Source organism: Phalaenopsis equestris, unplaced genomic scaffold (assembly GCF_001263595.1).
Source record: "Phalaenopsis equestris unplaced genomic scaffold, ASM126359v1 Scaffold001105, whole genome shotgun sequence".
NCBI classification, from domain to species: Eukaryota; Viridiplantae; Streptophyta; class Magnoliopsida; order Asparagales; family Orchidaceae; genus Phalaenopsis; species Phalaenopsis equestris.
In genome coordinates this window covers 170,532-182,936 of record NW_018165544.1, presented here as the reverse complement: position 1 = coordinate 182,936, position 12,405 = coordinate 170,532, and the positions used below count along the sequence as shown (strand labels likewise).

Sequence of the window (12,405 nt, the reverse complement as noted above, 5' to 3'; positions counted from 1 at the left end):
TGTATATATATGTATATATATATATATACATATATATATCAAATTTCATATGATTTATCCATGTGCGGCGCCTTAGCAAAAAAATGGGTGTCTTCCTTAGGTAATTTCGACATTCCGGACGCTCCGACACAGTTTATTTCGCCGTCAGAGGTCGCTTTGATGAATTCACCGATTTGCATGTCAATTTTCTCGTGTCGAAAGTATGACAATATGAGTGTCCTTTCCTACCAAAATTGGTATCTCGGACGCGTTGGCGCAGTCCAATTTTTCGTCGAAGGTCATCCGGAGAAGTTCGCATTTTCACCCGTCATTTGGGCTTAATTGAAGTCCGATTTCGTGCAATTTTGTGAACTTTGTGCATCTAGCGTGTGTATGTGACGATAGAGAGTCGTGACGATGTCTTCCTAAGGCTTGAAGTCCTATTTGGAACATTTCCCTTGAATTTTCGCAAAATAGCCCATAACCGCTCGTTCATAAGACGATGGTCTTGTGCCAAAAATGCTAGACATCAAAAGAAAATAAGAATTGGCTAGAATTTCTAGAATGGCTAGGAAGTGGTTGAAATTTCTAAAAGGGTGAGTCTCAATTCTAGTTTTTTAAGATGGTAAATAGGAACTACTAGAATTAGATCTTCCTAGATCTTGGGCTCTAAGCAGGAGAAGAAAAGACCTCACAAAAATGAGATCAACAGTGCTCTTTAACAAATTTCTCTGGAGTGATACTCAGTCTAGCAAAATTTGGGCTAACTGGAAAAAGATTAGTAAACTTCTCTTCTGGGGGACTTGACTTTAAAACTTTGCAACAGATTATTGATATAAACATGTGCAAGCTCTGGTTTAGTGCAAGCTCTGGTTTAAATTTTAGAGCTAGGGATTCTTTATGGGCTCAGTTTATGCATCACAAATATTACGCTTTCATACACCCCTTCATTTTTACATGGAAGGTTGGGGGATTCTAAACTCTAGAAGACTATTATACTTGCTCGAAATGTCGCTTCTCATTTCATTTTCTATGATGTGGAAGATGGAAATATTTCTTTCTGGTATGATCATTGAGAAACATTAAATTTTACATCATCTCACTCATTATCTAACACACACTTGTCTCAGATTGCTGGACGAATGACAGTCGGAATCTACCTAAACTTGTCTCATTAGTTAGGGAGGAAGCCCCCTCTATTGCTAAAATTCCATTAAATGTGCACATAAGGGATGTTCCTATGTGGAATTTTCATTCTAGAACTTCTATTACTAAAATACTTTATTCTCATATACATAAATTTTCACACTAAAAATGGAGTTCATATATATGACATCAATATATTTCTCCATCCATCTCTTTCTTTTTATGGAGATTTTTTCATAATATTCTATCACTTAATGATATTCTTAAGATAAAAGGCTTGAGACTTGCTTCTTTTTGTTATATTTATAAGAGGGATGTTGAGTTTCCTTATCATTTATTTTATGCATGTCCTTTTGCTAGAGAAGTGTGGGATAAAATTGGGAGCTCTTTTGGTATTGGTTGGCCCCCACTTTTGAACTTGAAAAACATACTTGCTACTTGGAAGGAAACAGATTATTTTCATAACAAATTGCATTATTTTCCTTCAATTGTTTTGTGGTTTATTTAGTTGGCTAAAAATAACCATAAATATGAAGTTTTTCTCCCCACTCCTACTAACACTGTCTCACTTATTTTGGTCAACTATCATAAAGCAATGAGAGCTGTGAATGCATATTGTACTTCTCTTTTACCTGAGAGAGGTAGGAGATCAATTTTGATTAGTTGCAAACCACCCTCTCAAGGTTGGATTAAAGATAATATTGATTATAGTTTACTCCTAATGTTGTTGGGGTAGGAGACTTGTTTCGTGATATTAATGGGAGGTGTCTTATTTACTTTGTCTCCCCGTGTATTGCCTCATCCCCTCTTGAAGCTGAGGCCTGGGTTGTGCTTGCAACTCTGGAGGTTACTTTTTCTTTTCAGTTTAATATGGGTGGTTGTGGAAACTGATTCACAATGCTTATTTAACCTTTTAACATAGAGGATGAAACCTATTTGGTACCTCATTATTTTACTGAAGCATATAATGGCTTTTATAGATATTAATCATCTTAATATAAAGTATAGATTCATCCATAGGGAAGAGGACACTCCTGCGGATTGGTTATCTAAAAAGGGACTTGAAGGTAGTATGATTGATGATATACCTCCTTTTCTTTACACTCTTATCCATAGTGATTTACTGGAGGCTCCTTTCATTAGAGCCTAGCTTTTACCTGCTCTACTTTTCTATGGTTGTTTTTTGTGGAATCTCTATGGATGGTACATGTTTTGTACCTCATTATTTTACTTAAGCGTATAATGGCTTTTATAGATATTAATCATCTTAATATACAGTATAGTTTCATCCATATGGAAGGAGACGCTCCTGCGGATTGGTTATCTAAAAAGGGACATGAAGGTATTATGATTGGTGATATACCTCCTTTTCTTTACACTCTTATCCATAGTGATTTACTGGACTCCTTTCATTAGAGCCTAGCTTTACCTGCTCTACTTTTCTATGCTTGTTTTTTTTGTGGAATCTCTGTGGATAGCTTATTTCTTACCATGGATTCTTTCTTGAGATTTGGTGACCCGGGTATGGGGGTCCCTGGCTAGGTGTTTGGCTGCTTTTGGGCATTATGTGATGCCTCACACTCTTCTGTCTTTTCTATTGGGATGTTATGTGTTCATCCCTCAGAATTGCACTCTACTTATGGCTGCAATGCCTTTCAACACCTGTCTGTTTCATCTGCTACCTGTAAGGTCTCAGCTACAGGACAAGGGGCTCTCTATTCCTTTACTGCTCGATGCTCTCTCTGCAGTTAGGTTGTTCTTTCACCTATGCTACAAACTTCTCTATGCTGCTGAGTTGTTCTTTGACCTATGATATGTTAACTTGCTTTGTTACTGCTCCCTTTTGGAGGACTCTTTATAGTATGACTTGGTTCCATGTTCCACGATTGATATGGCTGGTTCTTTTCAAATGGCATACTTTATTTTGGTGCACCCAAATGTTTCCTTGCAGGGAGACTCAATTGGTGAAATAGCATACCTTTCAACTGGCTCGGATTATTACCTCCTATTCAGCATTGTTGCTATGGATTCCTACAAGGTCTATCGGTTGCAATATGGTTTAATGGTTAATAACAGATCCTGCCATCTGCTTCACTCACCTTCTGTTCTCTAGACTACTTGGTTAATCACAGATCTGCTTTACTCACCTTCTGTTCTCTACCGTGGTTCCTTGGTCATTTTTAGGAGTATACTTTTTGGGTTTGGTATATTTGTACATGTTCGGGTATACGTTTTGTTTTTGGTATACTTCATTTTGGCTTTGGGTGGTATTGTTAGTGGATGAGGATCCCCAGTTTGAGTGAGTTTTGTAATTATTTTGTTTTACTAGTTAGAAATCCTCTCCCAACTAAACTTTTGTACCAATTTTTTGCTTATTAACATGTAGGGAGCCACATAATGCTCCTTTAATTAATATATATATATATATATATATATAAGCAATTATTTTGATACTTAATCATATACAATCTCAAGATCAATAAAATCATATGAAGATCATGCATTTGTTTTCTATGTTTTCTCATTAATTATCATGATATAAAAATTACTTGCATGTTTGATCAGTTTAAAATGAAAATAATTTTTTTTCTAAAAAGACAAATTTTTAAGTTCATACAAATCACTCTCTTATGGCTCATAAGACTGACTCCTTTATACAATAGAATCTAAGAACTTTTCTTTAGTCTTAATTATTGACACAAAAATATTTCCCCTTCGGTCATTTGATCTCAAAAATCATAGCATCCATTGTAAGTAGTCAAATCTCAAATCATGTCAAATTAGATATCCTATCTAAACTTAAAATTTTTTATGCAATACAAATCACTAGAAGCCAAATTAGTTCATAAACAATAAACTTGATCAATGACCAATTACAATAAGACGACTCATGCCATAATAGCACTAAACTACCTTATTTTGAAGTTTTTCTAAAACAATTTTTATTTATGGACAATTTTTTTTATTAATTTTGAATTATTTGGGTATGATTGGTTTTAATTTGAATATTTGCTAAAATTGGATAAGATTTGATTTTCTTTCAAATATGTGGCATTATCCTTATAAAGTTACTCTATAAAGAAGGATAAATGATGTGTAAATATTAATTATTGATTCATAGCGAATAAAATCTGTTTTTTTAGGCCAATTGATGCTTCTAAAATCCAATTTGTATATGGATGAGTAGATCCAAGTTGTGTAAAAAATATTTCTAGTTTCCCCTCTACGAACTTTGATATCAATAATTGTGCAGAAAGCCTCGCATCCAACTCTTGTAATCGGACCCACCCAATCCAAAACTCGTCTAAACTCTCTACATCAAGTTGCTTGTCCCCAGTTTACTTTGCAATTGCTCCAGTACTATGACTGTGATCATGTGATCCACTTCATTACATTATCTGTGCCTTTCATAAGCACTCGCTAGGCTAAAAAAATAAGAAACTAAATGTTGCACTCTTGCATTTTTGCTAAGCCCACAAACATATCGCTCTCTTGCTAGTCTACAAACCAAAAGCTTCTGCACTGTAATTTTGGATTTACGTCTCCCTACCAAAATGCTCTCCCTCACATCAAGCTAGGATCCACAACTCAAGCAAATCTGTGTGCACGGCTATCTTCTTGCCCACTCCCAGAATTGCATTGTTGCTATATGTCGTACATTGTGCTTGCAACCACTTGCTAACCACAAAATTAAATTGCAAACTTGCAACCCAACCCACAAATTGCCTCCCTTACATGGTTTGTTGTGATCTCTCACATTCTTCACATATTGAGCGCACGGCCATAATCACACCTCAACGTTTTTTTAACTTCTCATGTTACAAGAACTTTGGATCAACAATTATGCTTTTAACTACTACTTCAATCGCAACATCAACATTTCTGTGAGAACACTTATCTATATGGCCAACTACTCATCGTTGATCTTTAACCACCAATAGCTTTAGAAGGATCTTCTACTTAAAAAGAGATCCCAACTTTGTTTGACCCTATTACAATAAGTTATAAACTTTTTTAATGTTAGGATAATTCTCATACATATGGAAAAATCTTATAACACCAAATAAAATACCAAATAGTTCATCTCCATTAAAAATTTTCCTAGTTATAGTAAATTAACTATAGGATTTATATGAGCTAACTATGAGCTTTCACTAAAAATTAGCTTATTGATATATAACAATGAATCAAGTTATTTTCTAGATAATTAAAGGTATTGAACTTGAATTTCTATAGTGAAAGAAAATTGATCATTAAATTGCATGATGTCTCATTCAATTCTCTTTGTATCCCTTCAACTCCTTCAGTTAATTTGTCTTTAGATATTGTGTTACAATTATCTAAGATTGTTTTTGTCCCTCATATTATAATAATTTTAGTAGAAAAATTTTCAAATAAGGCTCAATTTTATCAATATTCTATGACTATTATTGCTTCCTACGTGGTAAAACAATTTTTTTCAATATAAGAGATAGATTACACGAGTTAGCAAAGACCATAATATCAAACAAAGATAAAAGATTTGCTTCTTATTTATGAAAATCTAATTGAATTGCTAGTTACTTAAAAGTCATGACCAAGCTAAGGTATTAAATACAAGTCTTGCAAATCTCTAAAGTATGTTGAAAAACATCTAGGTAATTGGGGTATATCTTCTAACTATTGAATAGGCATATAATAGCATCATATATAAATCAATGAGCAAGGTACCATTTGAAATTGTTCAAGGATTGAACCCTATAAAGCCTACAGATCTTTACCCCTCACATTAAATGTATATTATGATTATGATGCATTATTTGCACAACACATACATGATTTATACGATATGATTAAAAATTAGATTGAATTTCACAATAAGAAATATTTTGATATTGTAAACATTAAAAGAAGTGTTGTAAAGTATAATGAGGGCGACTTCATCAAGATTTTTATACATCCCACACGTTTCGCACAAACCAGACATAAAAATTGCAAGCAATGTCTTGTGATATTTTCCAAGTGAGTACAAAAATCAATTACAATGCTCATGTTTTAGATTTTCCTCTTAAATTGTTAACCTAATTTTAAACATTAAGATATGTTGCCTTATCAATAACTCTTAAACCTACAAAATTTTTTTATGATTCTTCCACAAAAAAAGAAATCTATTAAAAAGGTTACTTCAACTGGTCCCATCATTCCAATTTTGCCAACCTACTATGAAGTTCAAAGCATCTTTTCTAATGAAGAGAACTTGAAAGAAAACACATTGAACATGAGTTTTTAATTAGGTAGAACGGTATGCCTAATTAAAGCGAAACTACAAAAACTTGCCTCAAACTCTTAAATGAATACAACAATATTCTCTCAATTCATTGCACTCTAGGGGAGTTGATGTCATACAAGCCTTTAAAAATATCTAAATCAGATCCATTTACCAGGCTTTTTAAGTTAGTTTCTATACATAGCCAATTTTCTATTACTTTTTGAACTTGAATGATCTATAAGTTTCATAATTTCTTGAGTATCAGACTTAATTTCAATTTTTGCTAGCATTTGAATATAATAAGATTTGCTTGCAAATGTTTAGCCTTATTCATATAACCCAATTTTTATAAATAGGGATGGGATCTAGTGATAAATAGTTATTGATTATTGGTTGATGGAGAGCGAAATTTAATTATTTGAGTGCGATGAAGATCTCAGTTGTGTATGTAAATGGCTCCAAATCATCTACTCGGAATTATTTATATTATCCCCTTCATCAACTTTACTTTCAAACATTCTCAAGCAAGCTACACACCCCTTTCTTGTATCAATTTATAATATACCTCAACTTTTTTATTATTATGTTCATTTAAAATGATTTAATTCTTAAAAATATATTTAAAATTTTATGATAGTAAGAATGTTGTTTTTTCTATTTCCTCCTTAAATAATATTTTATGATGTTTGCTTTTAATACATATAAGGATCCATAAAGGTGGTTGTTAAGCTGTTATGGAGAAACCAATTTTTTTAAAATCTGCTGTAACTATTTTAAATATTTTCTTTTTTAAAAAAACTTTAGCAATATAGTTCTTAGAAGTAACTTGCTAGCACAAATTTTCTAAAAAGCAAAAGAATAAAATAAAAAAATAGTCAAACAAATATGTGAATGTAGTTTGAAAGCAAAATTGTGAGAAAATGGCCCGTGATAAAACCTTCAGGTCGCTAAATATCCATTTTTCTAGCCTTAGAGATTTCATTTCTCATTTTTGCTGCTTTACTACCAACTTTATTATATGGATCATCACAAGCTAGAGCCATAGAGTTCCTAATACCTCCATTTGCAAGACTTTTAACATTTTTATGATTACATGGTGCAGTAGTATTGAACTTTTGCCTCCATAAAAACATGATTTTCCTTAATAATTTTTTTATATCTCCTCTCTGACGCCAACAATCCATATCAATGATATGAGCTATTGTTATGCACTCATAAATCTTTTTATAGCAGGAATTAGGCACCCTATCCCCACATCAAGTTTTGTTCATCTAAAACATTTTAATTTTACCTCTATTAGCAACTTAATTTGATAGACTAACAATTTCTCACCTTTAAAATTCTAAAACCCTATCCAAAAGAAATTATTAATTTGTATCATTTTCATTATAATCTAAAATATACATCTATAACTACTACTCTATGATGTGTAATCAAAATCTCTCTCAAAAAAAACTTCTAATCGTTGAAAACATGTTTTCATTCGATAAACAAATTTATCCATTTATGATTTAATTTTGCTAAGTTCAAGAGAAATTAAGTATTTTTTTCCTTTTTTTTTTTTTTATTGAAGCGTTCACTATTATTGAAGCGTTCACTATTGCATTGAAGCGTTCACTATTGCATCACAGCTACAGTGAAATCAAGCACAGCATCATCCACTGTATTTTTACCTCATATTCCATACCCACAATGAATCCTCTCATAATCCATCCAATTAGAACATGTCTTAAATTTTAGCATTTCGAATCAATTATGCACTCCTTACATACTGGATAAACATTTCACATTTTCAATAACTGGATAAACATTTCACATTTTCATTTGCAATTTAGCATATAACTTAGGAAAAAGTAGTAAGAAATAACAGTGTAAGGACTCGTGTTTTCAGCATGGAATTGCAATATCTAATAGAAAACAAATGAAAGATTTGACATACTGCACTTACCAGTTTCAAAGATGGTTACTGGAAGATCCTTCTTAGCATGGCTTATTGAAGGATTTAAAAGAACATAAACAGGACTTTCATTGATATCCATTAACTGCTCCAAGAAAAACGCTTTGATTAACATGATTAAAACAAGAATCTTTGCAACCAAAAAAAAAAACAAAATAAAACACCATTGCAACGTAAACATGCAAATACCCATGTGAACTGCTGGAGAGCATGGCAAAATAAATGATGCAAGATAGCTGAAAGAAAATTCTATCATGAATCAATTCAAAAGAAAACAGTATCATAGAACTTCAAATGGTCCTTAGCAGAGAGAAATGTTGATGATATTGTAAGGGACAGATACAAAATTCACACTTGCTGAAAGCTTTAACATAATTTCATTTCATTTTCAACTTTAGTTTAGTGGATCATTTTCAACTTTAGTTTAGCATTTCATTTTCAACTTTAGTTTAGTGGATCACAACCAGTGATAATGCCTATAAGAACATACCATAATCTTTTACTAACTTTGACTCGCTAATGTAAGGGAAAGATACAACTTTACACTTGCTGAAAGCTTTAACATAATTTCATTTCATTTTCAACTTTAGTTTAGCGAATCACAACCAGTGATGATGCCTATAAGACATACCATAATCTTTTAGTAACTTCGACTCGCTAATCGGGTTGATGCATCGGTTAGTTCAGCAATCAATCCACTAGTTACAAAAGGGTTCACCGGTTCTATCCTAGTTACGAATTTAGTTGTTGTACATGTAGAATTCTAGTCAGTGCATAAAACAAATGACGCGGGCGCTAAAACAGAGCCCTGGCTTGGGCGCCGGAAGCACACGGAGACAGAACCCTGCGAACTGTCGAAGTAGTGGGAAGACGGGATCTCCAAATATCGCGATCGTGGGAGGAGGTGTGAAGGCGGATCGCGAAGCGGCAAGACTGCCGCCTTCCTTTGTTGCTCGTCTTCATATAGGAAGTTTTAATGGCTATATCTTAGGATTCTTCATGCCTCTCCACCTCTTCCTTTTACATGGGAGTTTCTCTTTTTATTTCTTTCCTATTTTTCTCTGGTGATAGTCCATAAATTGTTTTCTTATGTTTATAAGGATTAAAGTTTTGTTGTGTTTGTTGTCAGATTCCTGTGTATGGTCATTTACCCTGTTCTAAGGGAGTATCCGAGGAGATGGTGGTGCTCCAGTTGTATCCTACTCTGATGTGGCGTTATCTCTTCCTTAATCTTCTCCCCTCCCTTCCCCCTTAGCCACCGACCACTTCTGGGCCTTCTTGGCGGCCGACTAGCCACATTACAACAGCAGCTTTGCTGTCCAACTATCAGTCTATTACTCCTGCACTTTAACAGCCCTTACCTACGGCCTTGTATTGTTGTCCAGCCATCCTACCCTCTTCGCAACCCTCTCAACCGCTTGTCCTCCCCCATTGTTGCTGCCTTTCCTGTTCTACACCTCCCAACCACCCCACAGCCAGTCGCCGATCACTTGCAACCCTCCAAACTTGTTATCCCTGCAGTTCTGCACCTCCCACTCGCTGTCACCCACACTCCTTCGCTATCTCCACCCCTCCCAGCCATCCCAATCCACCAAGCCAACTCCACCGCCCTTGGAATATACTTAGAAGTGTTTTCTTATGTCCTTTTATGTTATGTTGTTATCTTCAATTTGTGTTGCATTGTAACCTATCTCTATATTAATAAAAGTTTGTGTGTTTTTGTTATTTTTCCCACTTGATCCGGTATCAGCAAATTAGCTCCAAAAGTGATTTGTGACATTTCCATACTTAGTTGAATCAATGATTACTGTTATCCCATAATATCTCTTGTTCACTCTAAATGTGTGGTAATTAGTTCACAAGTTGGTTCTGCCTTTCCACTTATACCTATTTGTACAAAAAAAGGTATGGGATCTGTTAGTGAGCCAGAACAACTATCTTGCAGGTTTTGAATTGAGATTACAGAGGCTACCAATGGAAGGTGTTAAAGTTTCTAAATGCCAAAATCTCGGATAAGTAAAAGAATTGTTTGCTTATAAAAATGCAAGATTCCTTTCTAATTTATGTTTGCTTGTTGGATACTAATTCTTCAAGTGAATGCTAGTGCAAATACAAATTTTCAAGGGAATCAGCTTCTTGTGGGTGTGTGAGACCTAATTTTTCAGTGTGGTAATCTCTTATGTTGTTATATCTTTTTTATAAGATTTATTATTGATTTTCTGAGTATGATTGATGTTAGTCAAACTCATTACAACAGAGTTTGTTTTCATAGCACAACTTTTAATCTACTGGCCATTTTTTTGTGATTTCAATTACTATTTGAATCGCTTTAATTTGGGAGATCACTAAACAATCATTTGTTATGAGGTCCTCATATTTTCGGGTCTACATCAAAAGTGGATGAAATTTTATTTTAATTAGTTGTCATTGAAAGTACAAATTTCAAACACTATTTGAGAGATTTCAATTATTACATATTATAATTGCATGACGAACCCTTGACCCTAAGCTGTCCATCAAATTGATATCATAACTTAATGTTTAGTGAAATGATACTTGTAAGAAGTTCAATTAAGAACTCATAAAAGGGATGAGCTTTTCACAACTTGGCAAAATTAACTTGCTGAATTTTTAAACAAATAAAATCAAATGAGTGAAAATAGCAATTTGAAAACCAATGAAGTTATCTTGCACATTAAGATGAAGTTGAATCTAATCATAATGATGAACCAATGCATCTGAATGCTAATACAATCAGAAGATGAGACAATCAGCATGAGCTTAATAATCTATATATATATATATATATATATAATCCACCAACAAGTATTATTTCTGCAACATAAAATTGGGAATTTGATAACAAAGTTTATAAAAAATTATATAAGCCAAAGATTTAAAGATAATGATATAATTAAAAATTAAAATAATTGAAGTATCTACTAAGACGATTTCTGACTAAATCATAGGTATAAATAATTTCTTTGAATAGCAAACAATGTTTGTTAAGCATTAAATGAGATTTGCAAAACCAAAACAAAGCTAAAATATTCTAGTAAGGAGAGAGAGAGGAGAACGTTAAAAAGGGAAGCTAAAACAACTTGGGATAAAATAAAAGAAATAATAATAGATAAATATTTGACTTTTCATGGCATAACCAATTGATTAATGATTTTAATTTTTTAAAACAAAATACAAAAATTATAACTGAATTGAACAGATTGAAAAACTATTTTTTTGTTCTAACATCATAACGGATCCTGATACCAAACTCTAATTTTAAGCCTTAATTGAGACTAGACATTATACCAAACTCTAATGTTTGGGGCAGCATTCTCATAGCTTCATTTTTCAAAATATTGTAACATTTCTATTTAATTACAACTTCTCTGTTGCTATTCAGAAAACTTCGTGGCAAGTAATTATTTACAATTAGAATTGCTAGAGTGCATGGCTATAAAGAAATTGTTGTTCAAATTTTTCAAAAGAGAAAAAATATAGAAAATCCACAAGAGCTTTAAGAAAAAATTTCACGATAACTAGACAACTATTTTTTACAAACAGTAGTAATCAACCAAACAGACTCAAAGACTGTTGCTATTGCATCGAGGACTTTTTTTCCTCAAAGCATGTTTTCAAATGTCATCAAACTACTAACGCTAAAAAGCATCCTGGTAACTGCACATTAATGTAGATAAAAATACATAAATAAATGAAGATATTAAAGATAAATTTAATTAAGAGATTAGCGATTGTAAAGTTTACTTGATTAGGAACTCCTTCAACGTTATACAATGCATCATAGCTACACCAATGGTTAAATCTATTAAGAAAAGAGCATATATATATATATATATATATATATAATTTTATTATTTAACAAAAATGGCCGGAGGCTATTAGATGAGCCTCGGTCATCCCTAGGTGTGTTAAATATTCGAGTACCACGCCTTACACACGAGGGAATTCGAACCTGTGACCTGAGGGGGACTTATGACCTTTAGAGGTTGCTCTACCAACAGGCAACAGAACGCGCGCGCGGGCACTCACGGATATATATATATATCACTTATAC

At 33.2% G+C, this 12,405-nt stretch overlaps 1 protein-coding gene across 1 annotated transcript in view; it reads right to left on the bottom strand.

The window, feature by feature from the left end:
* The window catches only part of LOC110033168 (COP9 signalosome complex subunit 6a-like), a 61,294-nt gene that overhangs the window by 34,213 nt on the left and 14,676 nt on the right, over window positions 1-12,405 (bottom strand). Inside the window, exon 3 of the mRNA XM_020737063.1 lies at window positions 8,322-8,415. Coding sequence (XP_020592722.1) covers window positions 8,322-8,415 — 94 coding nt within the window. The remainder of the gene's footprint in view (window positions 1-8,321; window positions 8,416-12,405) is intronic.